This window comes from Polyodon spathula, chromosome 11 (genome assembly GCF_017654505.1).
Source record: "Polyodon spathula isolate WHYD16114869_AA chromosome 11, ASM1765450v1, whole genome shotgun sequence".
In the NCBI taxonomy this organism is placed as follows: Eukaryota; Metazoa; Chordata; class Actinopteri; order Acipenseriformes; family Polyodontidae; genus Polyodon; species Polyodon spathula.
The window spans coordinates 26,454,598-26,477,373 of NC_054544.1; the positions used below are offsets into that span (position 1 = coordinate 26,454,598).

Here is a 22,776-nt window from a genome sequence, read left to right on the forward strand (position 1 = left end):
AGTGCCTCTACATTATAAAAAAGGGCTAATGACTAACACTGTGTACTTGAGTTTCTTACATTTTACCCTAACCCTCACCCTAATTCTCAGCCTACCTTGAAGGCATAATTGCTAAGAACCAGGATGACGTCCTTGAAGAAGATTTTGCTAGTAAGTGTGTGTCCGTGATACACAATGGGCTCTCCATTGGGGCCATCCCAGCAATCCACCTCAACACAGCGACAGCCACGCTTCAGGGCCCTGGGTAATAAAGCAAACAGACGACATGTTTGTGATGACTGACATGGCGTTATTCAGAGCCCTGGATAATAAAGCAAATGGAGGACCTGTTTGTGATGACTGGCATGACATTCTTCAGAGCCCTGGATAATAAAGCAAACAGAGGAGGACTGTGATAACCCTTATCCATCACGATAGCATATCTGTGTTACACAAGGATGCAGTGGAGCGCACCACAGTGGGTATTGGTGCAGAGGGGGGGGGGCCACTCACTATTATTTACGGTCGCCAAACAACCCGGATTATAAAAAATATAAACTATTGTTTGGACCGTGAACTTTGTTGTTTGTCATTGTTTGAGTATTGCATCACCTCTACACTTGTGCACTGCAAATCACTTTGCCACACATTCTAATTATGGCTTTTTGCAATCCGAAGGGGAAAGAAATCTTAAAACAAGGTTACTGGTTGCTTCTGTGCACAAAATTTGCGTAAGTTATGGGCAAAACATACAAATATATTGCTATAATTCAAGTGACTGATTGAACCAGGCCATCTGAGTTACTATCATTATTTTACAGACTGCAAGTGCTAGTAAACATGTGTTAGTATGTATATTTTGTCTTTTAACTCAGTTGGTATTTAGTATTTGTTAAGTAAAATTTTATGAAGGTTAACTGTATTTAAGGTAAACACATTGTTTTTGGACAGCTCCAGTACTACATTCTGGTACTGCTGCCAAACCAGTTGCAATGAAATGCTTAATACTTAATACTTCAAAATGAGTTTTGTGTTACCTGATATAGCCCTCGATGCTGCTTTGGCCCCGAAGCTGGTCCTCGATCAGGTAGGTGTTGTGGGAGGAGGAGATCACATAGTGACTGAGCGGCTGCTTCATGTCCTGATAGAGACCCAGGTGCCGCGGGTTGAAGATGGAGCCCTCAGGAGAGCTAAGGTACATTAGGAACCCATCGATGGTCATGGCATGGAGCTTCTTGGCTACATGGATGGGTTAACAATGGATCAGGATTAATCTGGTTGGACGAAGTAGCACAAATACTAATAGATCATTACAAAAACTTACTTCATATTTTTGTAAGTTACCACTAAAGAAATGTTGTATCATGTAATTAACATGTAGGCATAAACACACAACTGTGAACATTAAGATTCATTCTAGGATTGAATCCTGGATTGACATGCTTATATGAAGATTCCTGTTTGATTCTGGATTACATTCCAATCTTGGTAAGGGTGGATTGGGTCTGGACAGTTCTGAAGTCATGGTTGCTGTTATTTTGAACTTGTTTGACAAATTTGGTAAAATTGAGTAGATATCATGTCGTTTAATGATAACTTTTTTTTACAAAGATTATCTTCCTCTTCATTCAAAGCCTACTATAATTGAGATTTTATGCCTCAAGTCATTTCAAAAAGTAATCAGTGACTTTTTTCGTGTTGATGTGTTAACTATGTGCTGAGTAATTCACAGGATAACTAAGGCTATTGTAAATACATGGAATACATTTATTTTACAACAGAACAAAATAACCATTGTATACACCAATAGTTTTTTGCTAGAGCATTTTCATTTCATGCCCTTACAAGCGTTGTCAAGAAGGTCTAGGCCAAGGTTAGCTGCTTCAGATCTCTGTTATTTTACAGGAGGTGCAGTGATAGTGGGAGGTCCTGCTCTGTGGAGGTGCAGTGATAGTGGGAGGTCCTGCTCTGTGGAGGTGCAGTGATAGTGGGAGGTCCTGCTCTGTGGAGGTGCAGTGATAGTGGGAGGTCCTGCTCTGTGGAGGTGCAGTGATTGTGGGAGGTCCTGCTCTGTGGAGGTGCAGTGATAGTGGGAGGTCCTGCTCTGTGGAGGTGCAGTGATAGTGGGAGGTCCTGCTCTGTGGAGGTGCAGTGATAGTGGAAGGTGCTGCTCTGTGGAGGTGCAGTGATAGTGGGAGGTCCTGCTCTGTGGAGGTGCAGTGATAGTGGGAGGTCCTGCTCTGTGGAGGTGCAGTGATAGTGGGAGGTCCTGCTCTGTGGAGGTGCAGTGATAGTGGGAGGTCCTGCTCTGTGGAGGTGCAGTGATAGTGGGAGGTCCTGCTCTGTGGAGGTGCAGTGATAGTGGGAGGTCCTGCTCTGTGGAGGTGCAGTGATAGTGGGAGGTCCTGCTCTGTGGAGGTGCAGTGATAGTGGGAGGTCCTGCTCTGTGGAGGTGCAGTGATAGTGGGAGGTCCTGCTCTGTGGAGGTGCAGTGATAGTGGGAGGTCCTGCTCTGTGGAGGTGCAGTGATAGTGGGAGGTCCTGCTCTGTGGAGGTGCAGTGATAGTGGGAGGTCCTGCTCTGTGGAGGTGCAGTGATAGTGGGAGGTCCTGCTCTGTGGAGGTGCAGTGATAGTGGGAGGTCCTGCTCTGTGGAGGTGCAGTGATAGTGGGAGGTCCTGCTCTGTGGAGGTGCAGTGATAGTGGGAGGTCCTGCTCTGTGGAGGTGCAGTGATAGTGGGAGGTCCTGCTCTGTGGAGGTGCAGTGATAGTGGGAGGTCCTGCTCTGTGGAGGTGCAGTGATAGTGGGAGGTCCTGCTCTGTGGAGGTGCAGTGATAGTGGGAGGTCCTGCTCTGTGGAGGTGCAGTGATAGTGGGAGGTCCTGCTCTGTGGAGGTGCAGTGATAGTGGGAGGTCCTGCTCTGTGGAGGTGCAGTGATAGTGGGAGGTCCTGCTCTGTGGAGGTGCAGTGATAGTGGGAGGTCCTGCTCTGTGGAGGTGCAGTGATAGTGGGAGGTCCTGCTCTGTGGAGGTGCAGTGATAGTGGGAGGTCCTGCTCTGTGGAGGTGCAGTGATAGTGGGAGGTCCTGCTCTGTGGAGGTGCAGTGATAGTGGGAGGTCCTGCTCTGTGGAGGTGCAGTGATAGTGGGAGGTCCTGCTCTGTGGAGGTGCAGTGATAGTGGGAGGTCCTGCTCTGTGGAGGTGCAGTGATAGTGGGAGGTCCTGCTCTGTGGAGGTGCAGTGATAGTGGGAGGTCCTGCTCTGTGGAGGTGCAGTGATAGTGGGAGGTCCTGCTCTGTGGAGGTGCAGTGATAGTGGGAGGTCCTGCTCTGTGGAGGTGCAGTGATAGTGGGAGGTCCTGCTCTGTGGAGGTGCAGTGATAGTGGGAGGTCCTGCTCTGTGGAGGTGCAGTGATAGTGGGAGGTCCTGCTCTATGTATGCATCATCGCCGTACTGATTTTGGAAACTATTAAATTGCTGGGACACTAACACCGAGAATTCTTAAGGAGTATTATCAATGGATGTAGGGGTATAGCTGGCTGCCAGCTCTGCTCACACTGCAGCCAGTTTATCCCACCCCTCCCACCGTGCAGTACCGGTGTCTGAGGGCTCATATCGGTCAATGAGCAGCAATGCGTGCTGCCGGCTCTGCTCGCACTGCAGCTGCTCCTCCCGCACGAACTCCACCAGCTCCAGCAGGCTCAGCTTCTGTCCGTCCCCAGAGAACTCCTGGAAGAGCCGCAGCACGTCCTCCCGTTGCGTCAGCATCTTGTAGAACAGCACAAACTCGTCATCCTCCAACGTGCCCGACTGAGACTTGTCAGCCATCTGGGGTAGAAAAATGGACAATTGTGATGTTATGCTTAAACAGCCTGCTTGATGGACTCACTTCCAATGCACAAATTAAGACCACAAGGAGTAAAAAGCCTATTTGAACTTCAATGGAATAGTACTGGTGTATCTTCATGTATGTGCTTTTTCTCTCCTCATGTTTTTTTTTAATTCCAAACGCTTTGATTTCCAACCTTTAACTAAGACTCATACACCTGCTCTTTCAAGGCAATCTTTTCTTTGTAATTTTATTGTATTTGGTGAATTAACAAGTACACTATGACAGTAACATGCACCCTTAACCCAGATGTAAATATAAAATACATAACATGAAAAAGTAGCTCACATAACCCACATCCACTGCATGCACGTTTCAAAATGTTCGACACAGACCGACAGAATGCTCCCTATACCCCCAGATCCTGATACTTTCCAGAACTTGTACAAAAACATCCTTTTAAAGCAGTAGCAGTGCTGCATTACACACAATTTAAAAAAATACAATAGTGAGGGTGTCCACCTTCAAAAGGGCATTGGCCACTCTATAATGTAGCAGGTATTCGATTCCTCCAGTGAAAAACACCCGCGACTTGAGCAGAATCAACATATATAGCTGGATTCACAGACCCTGATTAACACTAATTTTGGACTACCTAATGTTACCTTAGCTAAGGTAGTCCAAGACTAGCACTGCTCATTGTCTGTGAAGCCAGCCAATACACTTTACATTTAAAGAAAACATCGGGATAGCTGTAGCTTGGGTGGTTTTGGTATTTGCTTATTTTGAAGAGTTTTGTAGTGTCTGAGGGCACACATTAGTCAATGAGCAGCAATGCGTGCTGTTAGCTCTGCTCACACCTCAGCCAGTTCATCCCACCTCTCCCACAGTCCAGTACCAGTGTCTGAGGGCTCGTATCGGTCAATGAGCAGTACTGCGTGCTGCCGACTCTGCTCATGCTACAGATTTTGGGGAAATCTGGTCCCATTGTGTCGTTCCTTGAGCTCAGGCAGACTGGATACACAATGCTTGGCTACAGCTTTTTTCAGATAAGGCTAAATCGCTACTATTGAATTGCAATCTGGTGATTGCGATGGCCATTTCTGAATTTTTATCTTTGTTTTCTTCAAGAATTCCAGAGTAGGCTTAGTCATATGCTTTGGGCCGTTGTCATGTTGGAAGATAAACTGTCTTCCAATCAGCCTACAAGCAGATGGCATCATTGTACTGTGTAGAATGTTCTTATAGTCTGCATTCAGTCGATCTTCAATGACATGAATGTCTCCAGTCCCTGAACTTCTAAAACACCCCCATATCATGATTGAACCATCTCTATGTTTAACTGTAAGTACAAGTATTTCTTCATACTTTCCTTTTTTTCTCTGTGGGACATATTCCTTGAATATGATAAATACATGAATGTATATAAAAAATGTAACTAGATTAATTAATTTAACTGTGTGTCTTGAGAAGCAGGGCAAACTGCTGTGTCTAGAGAAGGGGCCTCTGGCTTGCAGACGTACTGAATTGTGACCTATTGATTAGGTGACCGGCACCTGGACTGGATTAGGCTGAGCAGACAATTGAATTATGTACAGATAATTCACACGTGCAACAACAAAGATATAAACTATTGATGTCCCAGTGGAAAAGGACATTAAAACATCAAAGGACTGTGAGTTTAAAAAAAGACAAGATACACAAATAATGTCACGAAAGTGGCTATTTAGCAGAGTGAAAAAGACTATAAATATCCAAGCAAAACTAAACATTTTGCGCTCTGTATCGAATGCTAAACGAGGTACTGTAGGAACAATTCAATAATTGATAATGTAATGTTTATCTGGATTGATTAGATCTCGTACTAACAATATTTAATTGACGTCTTACAAAAATCGAGGATTTACTATGAACACACATTCACGCACAGACACAAGTAATGTTTAATCAATAGCAGTATTTTATTAAGCGCACAAATAATAAACAGAAATCAGAAAAGTCAGAAAGTAAATATCTTAGTAAGCACAAAACACAATTAAAAAAATCTCACTGCACTCATGCTGACTAGCTTGCTGACTAGCACTCATATGACACATCCTGTCTCCTCACACACAAAAACTTCAGCTCTCCAGTAAGCTGTGATGTAGTAGCTCGCTCACACACACACGCCCACATACAATCACAGCCTCAGACTGAAACGATGCAGACAATCTTAGAATATGTCACATTAAGCTTAATAACGGTGTCTAGATTAACACTAGAAGCCCTGCGGCGGTCATTTGGGCGGTTTTTGGTTTTAAATTTTCTCCAGTCATGTAACACATATGGGGCTGCACATTCATGTACCTTTCTGTCCGTATCTATTAAATATTCTCACAAAGCATGAAATGTGGGAGTACATAAATAAATGAGATGTATTACACTATACCTAAAAGCCCCAGGAGCAGTCACATTGACAAAAACACAGAAAACAATTGTATTTTGATTTTACAGAATGGTATTCTACATTCATATTTTTATTTACCAGTCCGCAAAGTGTTTAGCTGTAATCAAATTAGTCTCTACTCTCTGTCTTAGTGAATGATTGACAGTCTATTGTTCTCAATCAGCCTTTTTGAAGGCTGCCAGCTGCGCGTCGATTAGCATCGGGACTAGTGAAAATAAATACCAGAGACCGTGGAGTTCTATTTTGTAGTCGCAGCTCCCTCTCCTTTCACTGTTGGGATATGCGCTAGTCACATGCCGAATCACTGAGCTTTCATTATCAAAGCTGCCAAAGGCTATGCTCCCGCGACGACGTACTTCCCCTATAAGTAGTGACGCCTCAGGGAGCTATTCCTCTTTTTGCTTTTCATACCGGACCTGAGCTGTGTGTACTGTTGCTAGTCCAGACTGTTTTAAGTGCTAGGAAGCTGGTGTTCTTGTAGCACCCCTTCCAAGAATTCCCAGTACATTTTGCTTGTGTTTACAAGGCGATTAAAAAATTAATAATACAATAAAATAAACATGACAGGTTTGGCAGTTCGAGTTTCAGTTGTTTACAGTTCTCAGGCGCAATCTTGCCTGTGTTCCAAGGTAAGTATCCTTTTCCCTCTGCTCCCTCTAGATTAGTTCTGATCAGGGTGGTTGAGTTCAGGTAGAGTGGGTGCTGCACTTCTAAGTACAGTGTGTATATTAGGCTTTAGCTATGCTTGCACGCTTTAGCTGTGGTTCGCTACCCTCTCTCTGCTCCTGCTTGATTAGTTCTGGTCGCTGGGTCTGAGTTCAGGGAGGGTTAGGATACTGCACAAGCCCTACCTGCTCCATCTTGTTAAGTATAACTAATCACTAAGCTAGAGCACAGGGGATCGTCCTCATGCTCCTTCTCGGTTAGCTGGTCGCTGAGGTTGAGTTCAGGAAAGGTGCAATAATAATAATATATTAATAATAAAAAAAAACTCTTGCTCACTGCTGTTGAGTTCAAGAAGGGTACTGCAAGTCCTGCTGTTTCATGATTAGTTAATATCACTGAAATTGAGTACAGGAAGGCTCCCACCTGCTCCTCCCGGTTAGTTTGTAACCGTTGCAGTTGAGTTCAGGAAAGCTTAAAAAACACTGAAAACAAAAAAAAGGCGGTGGTCCTCCTGCTCCTCTTCCCGAGGCAGTTGAGTTCACAGAGGGTGTGGGACAGTATTCCATATTTTTTTGATACTGTTCTGTAACCATTTCCTTTGTTGTTTGTTTTACAAGCTTTTTTCAAATGGGAATCCAACTCCTTTGTCTTGACCATCATCTGCTGTGTTGCCGAAACATTCTTCAATAGATGTTGGAAATAATGATCTATTATTTTGGCTATTGACTTTATAATACAGAGTAGTTACTGTGCAATGGTTTTCAATCAATTAATATATATTTTGAATTACTTATATTACATTTTGTAGACATTTAATGTAAAAGTGCCAATACTTTTGTCATGAACAAATATTTGATATTGCTTAAGTGCTTTTTTTTTTTTATAAAGTTTGTTGAGCTACCAGAAATTGTGTATTTTGGTCTTTGTCATATTAATTAGTGGCTTGTATTAAATATTTTGTCTTGAATGATCTTATATTAAGTGTAGGGTGTCTGTCTGTGACTGTCTTTTTTTCTAACCCACCTGAAAGAGGCGTAGGGCATGGTGCTCATTCATGTCCACATTCATCATCTTCAGCAGGTCCCGCACCTCTTTAAAGTTCATGCACCCATCATTGTTCTTATCTGCTTTTTTAAACCAGTCACAGATCCACCTACAAGCAGGTTAAGGAAACACCAAGTAGTTGGAAGAAACATTTTATCTTTTGCAACCTTTCTCAATACAGATGAGATCACCATACAGCATAACAGAGTGATCATTGTTTAGGAGGAATTTTCTTGTATCTTCCATGTCCTTAGCTTTCATTTGACTGGCAAGTCATTTATATGTACAGTATTATCGTTTACTGATTTAAACATCATATCAGATTATTTTTTGTGTGGTGATAATACCATTTTATCATTATGATAATAAGTGCATTCCTGGATATAGCTGTAAATTAATATCTACCAATAAGCATGATGTTATGTATTGTGTTGGGGGAAAAAAAAAAAACATGTGTATGTCAAGCTTTATTATGCATTCACTCTTCTGTACTGCACTTGTTATAAGGACCCTCCTTGAGAGTGATTTAGATCACATTTTACAGTAATGATTAATAATGAATCAATTCCATGTAGTTTCCTCAGCTGAACAGTTGTAACTGTTAATAATGAGAATGAAGGGAGGGCTGAGACTCGGTTTAGAGTGTAAAAGAACAATATGAAATAACACATTTATTACTAGTAATGGCAGCTTTGTAAAGTCTTTTTATTTGTGAGAAGGATACTGGTCGAGTTTCTCGCGCTGGCCCATGTTCTCCAGGTTCTCAATTAGCTTACGCATTCCCCGAATCCACGTCTTGGCCTCCTCTGCAGAGTCAGCCACCAGATCCAGGTTGCCGCGACGACCTCGGAAGACTAGAGTGAAGCAGCGGTCAGGAGGAAACTCCTCGGCAATGCTCTGCAGCACCTCTGACTGGTGACCTTCCCTCACTGCCTCCACATCACCCACTGAGACTGTGTGTAGAATACAGAATGAGTAGAGAATGAGTATGAATATTGAGACTGTGTATAGAGTACAGAATGAGTAGAGAATGAATACAAATATTGAGACTGTGTGTAGAGTACAGAATGAGTAGATAATGAGTAGAGAATGAGTACAAATACTGAGACTCTGTGTAGGGTAGAGAATGAGTACAAATACTGAGACTGCATGTAGAGTACAAAAATTAACAGTAGAGAATGAGTACAAATATTGAAACTGTGTATGGTACAGAATGAGTAGATACTGAGTACAAATATCGAGACTATGTATAGTACAGAATGAGTAGATAATGAGTACACATACTGAGACTGTGTGTAGAGTACAGAATGAGTAGAGAAGGAGTACAAAAACTGTGACTAAAATGGTATGGCAGTCATTGCCTCCACAAAATAATGCATTCCAGGGAAATTGGAGCTGCCATCTAATACAGTGTTTGATATAACAAGACACAATTGACCACCTCCCACCCACCAGTTACAGTCCCGAGAAAAAGTTTGTGAAACCCTTAGGATTTTCACATATTTCAAACCTAAAATGTTATTAGATCTTAATCTAAGTCCTAATAATATATACAGATAACCTGATTAAACAAATGACACAAACATGATACTTTTTCAACAATTTATTTATCCACAAATGATTCAACATTCAATATCCATTTTTGAAAAAGTATGTGAACATTTAGATTCAGTAACTGGTGGCAATGACTTCAACTAAGCATTTCCTGTAACTGTTGGCCAGTCTCTCCCATTAGTTTTGAGGAATTTTGGCCCATTCCTCCTTACAGAACTGCTCAACTTGGTGACATTTGAGGGCTTCCTTTCATGGACAATTCGCTTCAGGTCCTGCCACAACATTTTGATGGAGTTTAGGTCCAGATTTTGACTAGGCCATTCTAAAACGCAGAATTTCTTCTTCTGCAGCCATTCTTTTGTAGATCTGCTTGTATGTTTACGATCGTTGTCTTGCTGCATGATCCACTTTCGGTTCAGCTACAGCTCATGGACGGATGACTTGACATTCTCCTCTAGAATCTTCTGATACAATGCAGAATTCATGGTTGTGTCAACGATGGCAAGCTGTCCAGGTCCTGAGGCAGCAAAGCAGCCCCAAACCATCACTCTCCCACCACCATGCGTGACGGTTGGGATGAGGTTCTTCTGTTCGAACGCAGTGTTTGGTTTTCACCAAACATAACGTTTCTCATTGAGACCAAAAAGTTCTACCTTTGACTCGTCTGTCCAGAGAACATTGTTCCAGAAGTCTTTTGGATCATCTATGTGCTCTCTGGCGAACTTCAGGCAGGCAGCAATGTTCTTTTTAGAGAGCAGTGTTTTTTTCCTGGCTATCCTTCCATGAACACCATTCTTGTTCAGTCTTTTTCTTATAGTTGAATCATGAACACTCACATTAGCCAAGGCAAGAGTGATCTGTAGATCCTTGGATGTTATTCAGGGGTTCTTTGAGACTTCCGTGATGATTTTCCCGTTTGTTCTTGGAGAGATTTTGGTAGGACGACCGCTCCTGGGTAGAGTGACTGTGGTCTTGAACTTTCTCCATTTGTAGACTATCAGTGGATTGGGGAGCCCCAAATCCTTAGAAATGGTTTTGTAACCCTTTCTAGTCTGATGAGCATCAATAACTGTTTTTCTGAGGTCCTTAGTTATTTCTTTTGATCGTGGCACGATGTGTTTCTACACACCTGTATGGTGAAGACCAAACTCACTAAGTTTCTGATCTTTATATAGGGTGGGGGCTCCCAAACTCCCCCCTGAAGAGCTACCTAATTATTTAAACACCTGATTCTAATTATCCCCTTAATTGAGCTGATAAAACCAGGGGTTCACTTTTTCACATATCTTGAATATTAATTACTCATTGTTTGTCAGATTCATACATCATTATGTTTCAAAAGACATGGAATTGGTTAATATAAACCCTATTGGATATTTAAGAAAATACTGGTTTTGATTCAAGAAGGCTATCATGCTAAAACTATGGAATTTCCATAATTATCATTGGGTTTCACAAACTTTTTCTCAGCACTGTATCTTGGCCTTAACCTGATAACAATTTAATAAAATTTAATATGCAAAGAACCTACTCTCTCCTGTCCGGCTTTTGAGAATGTCATGTCAAAATATCAGTTAATAATTATACTAATAAATTATTAATCCACTGAACATCACACACAAATCAATCTGAACGTTCCTTCATCTCTTGTAACAGAAATGAACTAACTGTACCTTCCATTCCACACCTTCCCTGTCAGCTTATATTCAGAGCATTATTGTCATTTAAATACACAGGTATTGATTCCAGTATATAGTCCTTTTATTACATTTCTATCCCATATATTCGACAGCCAATACAATGAGCTGCATGCTCTGTGTACTTTCTTCATTTGAAAGATTTACAGCTACTAGTAACTACAGGGTTTTATTGATATGCTTTACCAGAACTGTAACCACTGAAAAAGTTTGGAAGACGAGGTGATTTGATTGTTAGAAGCAGAGAAATATTTAACACTGCATTCATTTTCCTTCAGTGGTGATTTATTGTAAATAAAGACAATTTAACAAATGGCATTGTGGTGATTTCAAGACCTGTCACTGTAGATCATTAAAGGACAAGCTGGTATACAAGTATCACTCAATTCAAAGCAAATCACGAGCTTCTAAACCCGTAAGACAGGTATTTCTGTAGCTTTTCTAGCTGCTTCCTGCTCTCTCTTGACTTCTATGTATTTCACCATGTCAGGCTTTGTTTGCGGTTCTGTCCATGAGATTAAGTTCTCACATGACATAGAGGTGCTGGTGGGTAGTCTGTTTCTCAATATTTTAGGCAGGGGCTTCATTTGAATTTAATCATTGACGCACTCTCATTAAGAATGATCATGACCACAGCGCCAGCTTTGTTTATCAATATATGTCACATTCACCTCCACAAAGGACAATAATTCAAGTGGGACTTGGTTGAAAGTGTGACAGGGTGAGCTCCCACTTTTACAAACCAGCCAGCAGAGGCCACTTCATCCACATGTTGCTGTGGAGCACGTGTAGGTCAGATCTCAGTCATTTCATCAGGTCGAAATAGATTTTGTTCTAAGTATAGCTCTTGTTTGTGTTTAGATTTGAAAGTACTAACCAGCACATTATACTGAACTGCTTTCTCTCTTCCAAACTGCTTCCTCTCTACCAAACTGCTTCCTCTCTACCAAACATGCATGAAATGTTTACAGAACATACCAGCCAGAGAACAAAGTTCACACTAGGGAACTTCAGTTTCCTTGCAGCTGCTTATAATATTTTTGAAATCTAGGCCATAGATACACAAGCAATTTGTATTGTCAATTCTAGTTGACAACAAAAAATTGACAACTGAATTTCTGTTGCTAAATGTGCCACAGGCACACTGGGAAATTGATAATTACTTTAAGCAATTTTAAGATGGCGCTTGTGTACAGTAGACGTGTCTCAGCAGCTGCTTTAGTAATTGGAATAAGTTTGAAAAGACATAGAACAATGTGAGTCACTTTCAGTTGTCAAGAAAAGATTGCTTTCAAATTGAGCATGTAACTTCGGCCTAAATTCAAATAGTAAGTTGTTTTAAGATTTTTACAAATGAAACACGTAATGAACTGGAAATATGCAAAATGAAGAGGATTATAAGGATCAAGAGGGTCAGCACCTCTATGTCATAACCTGGGCACCACGCGGTGCCTTATGGGAAATCGAATGTAAGGCTTCACACAATGTCACAGAGCACAGTAACTTGGAAATAGTGAAGAAATAGATAAAAGCAGAAACAACAGGTGATACACAAACTTCTGGTTTGCTTGCAACTGAGTGATATGCTATCATGAGCTTTTAATTTACAATAGATCGTGAGGAGTATAATAAAGCAAAGAGGTTCTTTTGCTTTCGTCGAGCAGAGTAGTGCTTTCACTCATGAAACCACTTCCAACAATACTCACAGGTGGAGTGGCTGTTGCCTGTCTTTTTTGACTTGTACCAGATGGTCATGCAGTCCTCTTGCAGTTTGAAATAGCGCTGCTTCTTCCAGGTTCGGGATTTAATCTTCCTCATCACCGTCCCCAGCAACATGGACTGCAAGTTCTCATCCCCCTGGATACCTGGGAGGTAGCAGAGAAACACTTAGAGTAGTGATCTGAGCAGCAAGTGTATGGCTATCAACATGAAAGCCGTTCAAGGGGACTGATGTTCACCACCAGCCCTGCAATTACATGAAGCCATCATTTCAATTCATCTACTTACGCAGGTTGAAGGATGAAGCCATTTCTTTACTTGTCATGCTGCTGACATCTAAACAAAAAGAATTACATGAAACATTTTTTGTAAAAGAAAATTTTCTAAAGAAATAAAGCAACTTAGTAAGAAATGCAGTTGTTTAAAACACCTTAGTAAAAAACAAGTGAAGATTAAAATATTCTGGCCACAATAAAATATGGACCAGCAATATTGTAACTAAAGCTAATAGAAGATGGATTTTGTGGTCATTTCAGATGAATGCTTTAGAAAAAGGAATTAATCCAGTCTGATCTGTTGTTTCAGACCGCACTTTCAGAGTAGACTGTAATCAACAGAATTGTACTAAGAGACGAGGCAGTTTTGTTCCACAGCACATTTATTCCCCTGTGTGAGTCAGCACCCTTTTTGTCAGATTTGCTTTGTGGATAAAGAATGGTATGTAGGAGTGGGCTCTGTGAGCCTCATGGGGCAATAATATTGCAGTGCCATATCAGCATAATACCAGGAGCACTGCCCAATATTTGTACCAAATCCATTATGTTGTCTTTATTGGTAAAGTATGGGTCTGCTAATGGTTTTGCTTGTGTACAGTGCAACATTATTTATGATTATCTTTTAAAGTTTAATTTATTGTGTGGTTAATTTTCTCAGCTTTTTTTTCGCCCAAGCTGTTTAATGACCAATAAAATTCTTAGTTTCTTAGTGTCAATACAAAATACTATAATGAATCTTAAACCGTCCATTAACCTGCGTACTTGAACCTTGACCCATACTTCGGTTGGGTTCTGTCTCAGCGGCACACAACCATGTGGTGCTCATATGGGTGTTATTTTCTGAAAGATTGCGAAAGGACACACTAAAAATGTTGTATTCAAGTAGCAGGCTATTGTTTTACATGATGGGTATTATAGAGGCTGTTTATCGTGTGGTTCTGAAGCACCCCTTGCAGGTGTCATATCAGACATATAATTACTGTATTAGACAGATAATACCAGCTGGCTAAGCTGTCCTCTTAAAAAGCATTCTGCACACAGCCATACATGCTCTATCACTTCATTATACACACAGCTATACCTGCTATATCACTTCATTATACACACAGCTATACCTGCTATATCACTTAATTATACACACAGCTATACCTGCTATATCACTTCATTATACACACAGCTATACCTGCTCTATCACTTCATTATACACACAGCTATACCTGCTCTATCACTTCATTATACACACAGCTATACCTGCTATATCACTTCATTATACACACAGCTATACCTGCTATATCACTTCATTATACACACAGCTATACCTGCTCTATCACTTCATTATACACACAGCTATACCTGCTCTATCACTTCATTATACACACAGCTATACCTGCTCTATCACTTCATTATACACACAGCTATACCTGCTATATCACTTCATTATACACACAGCTATACCTGCTATATCACTTCATTATACACACAGCTATACCTGCTCTATCACTTCATTATACACACAGCTATACCTGCTCTATCACTTCATTATACACACAGCCATACCTGCTATATCACTTTATTATACACACAGCTATACCTGCTATATCACTTCATTATACACACAGCTATACCTGCTCTATCACTTCATTATACACACAGCTATACCTGCTCTATCACTTCATTATACACACAGCCATACCTGCTATATCACTTCATTATACACACAGCTATACCTGCTATATCACTTCATTATGCACACAGCTATACCTGCTATATCACTTCATTATACACACAGCTATACCTGCTATATCACTTCATTATACACACAGCCATACCTGCTATATCACTTTATATTTAGGTCTGCAACCCCACTTAAGGCACCTTTGCACATTCACATATGTGACTGAATTGCTTTGCTTTTTTATGGAACAATAGCCTGCACTCAGAATGGAAGAGCTACCAGGATATTCAGTAATCATTTTGTAGCAGATGTTTCTTATTAATATATATTTTTTCAATGCACACAGTAGCAATTTTATGGTATATACAGTACATCTCTTGACTATTTTGAACTAATGTTATGGTGCATCAACGATGTTAATAGTGAATGAGAACAGTATTTTATGTGTGAGTAAAAGCAAGCAGCTAAAAGAAATTATCAACCTTTTTACTGTAAAGGCGCTTTTTCACAGAAAGGGTGGTAAACCACTGGAACAGGCTGCAAGAGCTGAAGCAGAGACTATCAGATCCTTTAAGTATCAGTTGGATGCTGTCATGCACAATATTGTATAACCCCCTCTGTGATCACAATAAGACCTTTAGCTAGCTGTCTGGGGGAAGGGCGGTCCATCTAGCCACGGATTCCCAGAGGTTTCATTTCCTCTACTAACCTGTTTTTTTTTGTTTGTTTGTTTGTTTTTTCCTCTCTTAAGTGCTAATGGACCACACTGGTACCAAAGGGAGCAAGCATAGGTGGGCCAAACGGCTTTTTTCTCGTTCTCGAATTTCTAATGTTTATATGAGGGAGCAGCCGTCCCCATGTCCATCCAATCTTGACATTTGTGAGACAAAGAAAAACGATTTATTTGGTCACAATTAACAGTTCATCAAATGAATCACAATGACTCAGGAAGCTTTTAAAATGTATTAAAATACAATGAGAATGGGAAAATTTGTTATGTAAAATTAATTAGAAAATCTTTATTTTATCTTAACTGTTTGTCTGTGAAATTATTAGTGGTGCTGAATTCAAATTAAAAAGTTCTAAACTATTTATGCACACTAAACACGTGAAATAAAGCACTGGAACAGATAACAATTTGCCAGCAGTTATATTATTATCAATAATTGATGTTAGCCATTGATGAGTTATTAAACTCCAATTAGTTAATAATATAGAATACACAGGATCATCTTACCTACTCCAAACTGATGCCAAAACTGAATAATTTAAACTCAAACAAGGAGTAAAAAACTTAAGGATAAAGTACAATTTATTTTCTCCCAATGCTTCAGAGGACTTAATCCCACGCATGATAACAAAGAAAACAGGGGAAGCTCCAGCTCTCTTACCAGCCTGAAGAAGAGCCTCCCTCTGGGTGGGTCAGTTGCTTGTTCTCTATAACGCGGCCACATCGCAGGTGGGGGGCACCTTTCCCTGGCCCTCAATAGCAGTCATCATGCTGCTCTGCATGACCAGAGAAAATGAACTGCAGAGAAAAGTGATCTGACTCAACACAATTGACAGGGCAGGGCTCATGTCACTCTCTCTCAAGAGCAGAGCGCTATCCAGCACAGACTCAGAAAGTGGGTGGGACTTACATGAAGGAAGAAACAGGGAGGAGGAGAAAGAGGGTGGACAGTTTTGTGATGGATTACTGATCTACAGTAAATTGGCAGAACTGGATACAAGGTAGTTTTCTCTATCAAAAGGGATTAATAAGCTTTCCTAATGTAAGTTAGCTTCCTAAAGCCTGCTCTGAGGGGTAGGGGTCACTTTCCTAACACTTTCTGAGCCATACTTTGTGGACAAACCCTAACCCTAACTCTAACTAACCATAACCCTAACCCAAACTCAGGTCTATTGGAACCAATGTGTCACTGAAGCTGCAAAACAACAGTTTAACATTATTCAAATGTGGCCTTTTAATTTAAAGTGACTGCCAGCTTCTCTAATGAAAAGCCCTCAGTTCTGTTTTCTCTTATCTTTCATGTTCTGCTCTTTTATGCTTCTTAATTTGCATTTGGCCCACGTGCCCACATTCCTGGATCTTGTACTTAGAAATATTTTATCAACAGGAAACCTATCACTAAAGGTAATCTAGTCATTCAATTAACATTGTAATAGAGGAGCCTGAAACAGATTAGGACAACAAGCAAAGCACAGATACAGGCACATTTTACCAGAAAAGCAGCTCTTTGAGTTTTTCAGGATTTAACAACATAAAATATCATAATATTTATAATAATTACCCATACTCAACTAAAAAGTATTATCCGATTGTACCGGGAACACAGTGAACACCTGGCTCAGCCTGTGGTCCTCATTCTTCACAGTGCAGCATTAGCAAACAAGTTATGCTTAAGAAAATGACTGTAAAATAATTGTAGCTAATAAAATAATTCCATAAATCCTCCCCATTGTGCACTTCCATTGACTCTAGAGGTCTCAATGAGCAGTTTTAAAAGAAACACATCACAGAGCACATGTATTTCTATTTTAAAAAATTCTATCTGGAATGATTTCAGGTTAAAGGAATCTCTCTCTGGCTTATTCTCCGGCTAGCTGTGTGCACTTGCATTCCTGGGTGATTTCACCTCCGCAGTGTCCTCTGGGTTCAAGCATGTCACTGTCTGAAAGCAGGGCAGCTAATAGGGGCGGAGTCATGGCTGACTGACAGGAAAGAAGCCAGTGAAGGACTGGAGACAATTTCTCTCTCCAGGTGAAATGACTTAGGAAGCACAAGACAGGCTGAGCATGGCTTGCAAACTTCTTCAACCTATGAACCTGTGTGGTTTTCAAATGTAGATACATGTGTGCTATAGCATGAGCTTCTTTTAAAACTTCACATCTGAGAGCTAAATCATGAATGCATGTGCACAGCAGAGACATTGCATGAACTGTTTTGTTAGCTACAATTACTTTAACAAATTACAATAATCTTTAAAAAGATTCCATAGTTTGCCATTTAAATAAAGACCAACACATGTATATGCTTGAGCAGCCCTGTCTCATCAGGAAGCAATGCTTTCAGAACAGGTATTGTTAAGTAAGAGTTCACTCTGAGAACAGGGCTCCAGTGCCCCTGTGAAGTGTCTCATCAGGAAGCAGTGCTTTCAGAACAGGTCTTGTTAATTGACTAAGATATTGCCAGCTGTCTAATTTGGTATCCCTTGTGTTTCTCACTGTAAATACACCCAATATCAATCAAACCCTTAGAGTGATAATGGGGCACAGGTAGACACACTGTGCAAGTTTGACATTTCTAGGAGCCCCACTGCCTGAAATGCACAGGGGATACCAAATAATACAGCCATAGACTAAGATATTGTTAGCTGCCTAATTTGGTATCCCCTGTATTTCTCATTGCCAATACCAATCTTGTGTGTGTACTGTATATAAAATAAAGATATAAACAAATATCTGTAAACAATAATGTTAACTGTCCGGGTGCGTGCAGTAGAGCTTGTGGTGGATGATAACTATTTATTTCAGTGACTGTGGTGTAGTGTTGTTCTGGTTTTGTGCTGGCCCAAGGCAACAGCTCCGGATACATGTTAGCCATCTGGTGGATTACAAACACAGACAATTACTAACTGACACAAACAAACAAAACACTCATGAATATTCTTAAAACACAGGTTTCTCTGGTTCTCTCATGATCCTTCTAGTCTATAACACAAAACCAAGCAAAGGAGTAGATTGTGATTCTCCAGACCCTTTTCTGCCGTCACGTATGACCCCTTGGTAAACAAGCGCAGTTGTCTCTACAGGTCAATACGTTCTTGCAATGGAGTCTCGCCTTCTTCCAGGCTGACCGACTTCCCAACCCTGGAAACAACTGTCGGGTCAGCATTTCCCAAGGACCCTACTTTCACTGTTTTGAGCCCTCACAGGTCAAGAGGGAGACAACCAATATTAATTATATTTCTGTCACACTGTCCCACAATAATACCAACCCAGTCACCAGTCCTGGATGTGTGCAGTAGGGCTCGTGGTGGGTGATACACTCTATTTTGTGACAGTAGTGCTTTGTTGTTTCAGCTAGTGCTGGCCTTCGGTGACAGCTCCAGAATCATGTTAGCCGTCTAGTGATTTACAAATAAGACGAATTACACAAAGACAAACAAACTAAACACTAACGATACTGAAACAGTGGATACAGGGTCTCTCACAGGCCTTCTCGGTTCATAAACATAAACCAAAGCAAAGGAACAGATTACGATTCTCCTTTCCCTTTTATGCTAAACGATAATGATTATGATCTATTTTGATAAGTGCAACTGTCTCTTCAATCTATGTCTGCCACCTCGTTTCCCTTCCAGGTCAATGCATTATTGCAACGGAGTCTCGCCCCCTTTCAGGAACTCTGTTCTCGCTGCTTAGTGTCCTCACAGGTCAGGAGGGAGATTTACTGCCAAGAATCATTGTATTTCTGTCACATATCCTACCACTCAGAGTGGAGCCGAAGGAACACTCATCAGCTGAATCTATCTTTCCTATAACTACCCCCTCCCAGGAAAAAATTATCCGCATTTTGGTGATCTTTCCCTGCATGGTGTACCATGTGGTACATGAAGGGTTGCAACGCCAGATACCATCAAGTTATTCGAGCATTGCTGTCCTTCATTGTGCTTAACCACTTGATTGGGGCGTGGTCTGTGACAAGATCAAATGAATGTCCCAGCAGGTAATATCGTAAGGAGTGAGTAGCCCATTTAATGGCAAAACACTCCTTTTTGACCACAGAGTAGTTCCGCTCCCAAGGTAGATACAGAATCGGGTGTTCTACTCTGTCTCAGAGGTCTGGATCCCCCGGCTGATGTTGGTGGTGGTGGAGGAGAGAGAGGAGGTGCTCGGCTGCTCTGAACAGCGGGTACCGACAGTATTCCTGCCCAGGCAGAGACCAGGGAATCATCAAAATCCTCAGGCAGCTTCAGGACATCATCCAGGGTGTTGGGGTTGTGCCACTGTATTCAAGCTTGGTTATCGGTGCTGAACACATGGCAGAATTGCTCCACTACCACCACCCCCTTACCACCCCCTTACCAAATCTTACCTGATGAGTCTCTGTGGTGATGTTGAGGCGACGGAGGATGGCTATCTTCACCAGGTCATAGTTGGTAGCTTTGGCGTCGCTCATTGCCTGGCATGCTGCCTGAGCCTCCCAGAACTCCTGTGGCCATGACGCAGTGGTGGCCATCCGCTCAAATGTGACCAGGTACACCTCGGGGTCATCCTCCGCCGTCATTTTTCATTGCCCGAGCCTTCAGTGCTGATATTGCTGGTGCTGCGGCAGGTGCTGGTGCTGTGGAAAGTGCCAGCCCTACCAGTTCAATGAGCGCAGTGTAGCTCTCCTCTCTGCTTCTCTCCTCTGTCACCTGTCTGCTATCCAGCGCCTCCAGCAGCTCCGCCAGTGCGTGACAATCCATAATCCCATAGCTGACACCATGTGTGCCAAAGTGGTTGAGTGGATACAGGTGCAGGAGTGATGCAGTTCTTAATGAAGCAGACAGAGAGATTTATAATCCAGTTTGGAAAGGTTTTATTGTTTTATCCAGGTCTGGTGACCAATGTGTATTGCACGGAGTAAATAACAATGGGGATGCATTCCCAAATGATAAACACAAATATGTCTGCCTTACAATATACCAACATGGTCACCAGTCCTGCATACATGCAGTAGTGCTCGCGGTGGGTGATGCAAGTTTATCAGTGACAGTAGTGCAGTGCTGTTCCGGCTTTTGTGCTGGCCCTTGACAACAGCTCTGGAATGTGTTAGCCGTCTATTATTCAGAAACAAGACAATTACAGACAAACAGGGAAGTCTGTTCTCACTGCTTAGTGCCCTCAGAGGTCAGGAGGGAGATTTACTACCAAGAATCATTGTATTTCCGACACACTATGTGTGGAGTTCTCAGCTGAGCATTGGGTAATCTGAGCACACCTTCCCTGGATGTACTTATGTGTGGAATTCTCAGCTTAGCATTGTATAATCTATTGTCAGCAAAGTCAAAATGAGGCAGTGTATTGCACCCCAATACATTGCATTGAACTGTATTTGTACTGCATCAGCTATGCCTTCCTTGAAACACAACTTTAACTAATAGACCAAAGTAATCACAAGGACCTAGTTCGCACAGCTTAATCCTGCAATGCAGCTTCTAATATCAGTGAATTAAACCCTTTAAACAACAAAGGTGTTTTTAATTGGTTGTCCAACTAGCTTATTTTCCTAAATACTGGAGTTACAATGTTTATGTTCTTCTGAGTTTTGTCCACCATTTGGGTGAGTCAAGAAAAAAAAAAATCCATTGTTGGCTCAACTGCTACTTTTTTTCTGGCCCTCCTCCAAATGATACCATGTATAAGCATCTTGCTAACAGTGCTCTACGCATCTCTGCACTTAGTGACAGACCCTTCTCCAATTACTAAGCAGCTGCAATAAAACATTTAGAACGGCAGTCAGCCAGGTGGTACAATAATAAGGAAAACTGAACGCATTAGGCTGATTAAACAAGCCCCTTAGCTGAGCTGCGTGCGATGCATTCAGCTAAAGCAAGCCTGGTTACATTCAAGGGTTACTAAGGGAAGTGGGATTAATGACAGATGGTTGCATCCATGTTATTTCTTTTCGTTTTGGAGTTTCCCCTCCATCTTGGCTTGGGTTTCTCTGTGTTAATAATGCAGGCATGGTCTCAGCTTGTGGGGTCAATTTTCATCCTGGAGATGCCTCTGCTGAACCCAGGAACCCTGTGTGAATTGACTCCTCTGCTAAACCCAGGAATCCTGTGTGAATCAACACCTCTGCTAAACCCAGGAATCCTGTGTGAATCGTTGCCTCTGCTAAACCCAGGAATCCTGTGTGAATTGTTGCCTCTGCTAAACCCAGGAATCCTGTGTGAATCGTTGCCTCTGCTAAACCCAGGAATCCTGTGTGAATCGTTGCCTCTGCTAAATCCAGGAATCCTGTGTGAATCAATGCTTCTGCTGAACCCAGGAACCCTGTGTGAATCGTTGCCTCTGCTAAACCCAGGAATCTTGTGTGAATCAACACCTCTGCTAAACCCACAAACCCTGTGTGAATCAACACCTCTGCTAAACCCAGGAATCCTGTGTGAATCAATACCTCTGCTAAACCCAGGAATCCTGTGTGAATCGTTGCCTCTGCTAAACCCAGGAATCCTGTGTGAATCGTTGCCTCTGCTAAACCCAGGAATCCTGTGTGAATCAATGCTTCTGCTAAACCCAAGAACCCTATGTGAATCGATGCTTCTGCTGAACCCAGGAACCCTGTGTGAATCGATGCCTCTGCTAAATCCAGGAACCCTGTGTGTGAATCAATGCCTCTGCTGAACCCAGGAACCCTGTGTGTGAATCAATGCCTCTGTTGAACCCAGGAACCCTGTGTGTGAATCAATGCCTCTGCTGAACCCAGGAACCCTGTGTGTGAATCAATGCCTGAACCCAGGAACCCTGTGTGTGAATCAATGCCTCTGCTGAACCCAGGAACCCTGTGTGTGAATCAATGCCTCTGCTGAACCCAGGAACCCTGTGTGTGAATCAATGCCTCTGCTGAACCCAGGAACCCTGTGTGTGAATCAATGCCTCTGCTGAACCCAGGAACCCTGTGTGTGAATCAATGCCTCTGCTGAACCCAGGAACCCTGTGTGTGAATCAATGCCTCTGCTGAACCCAGGAACCCTGTGTGTGAATCAATGCCTCTGCTGAACCCAGGAACCCTGTGTGTGAATCAATGCCTCTGCTGAACCCAGGAACCCTGTGTGTGAATCAATGCCTCTGCTGAACCCAGGAACCCTGTGTGTGAATCAATGCCTCTGCTGAACCCAGGAA

General features: G+C 41.9%; 1 protein-coding gene across 1 annotated transcript in view; it reads right to left on the reverse strand.

The window, feature by feature from the left end:
* Window positions 1-16,487, reverse strand: part of plcd4b (phospholipase C, delta 4b) — a 39,658-nt gene extending 23,171 nt beyond the window's left edge. The window contains exons 1-8 of the mRNA XM_041264321.1: window positions 16,275-16,487; window positions 13,222-13,269; window positions 12,921-13,079; window positions 8,688-8,916; window positions 7,943-8,072; window positions 3,575-3,806; window positions 1,017-1,218; window positions 96-240 (exon numbers count right to left, since the gene is read on the reverse strand). Of these exons, the coding sequence (XP_041120255.1) occupies window positions 96-240; window positions 1,017-1,218; window positions 3,575-3,806; window positions 7,943-8,072; window positions 8,688-8,916; window positions 12,921-13,079; window positions 13,222-13,258 (1,134 nt within the window). The 5' untranslated portion in view covers window positions 13,259-13,269; window positions 16,275-16,487. The remainder of the gene's footprint in view (window positions 1-95; window positions 241-1,016; window positions 1,219-3,574; window positions 3,807-7,942; window positions 8,073-8,687; window positions 8,917-12,920; window positions 13,080-13,221; window positions 13,270-16,274) is intronic.
* Between the last annotated feature and the right edge of the window lie 6,289 nt (window positions 16,488-22,776).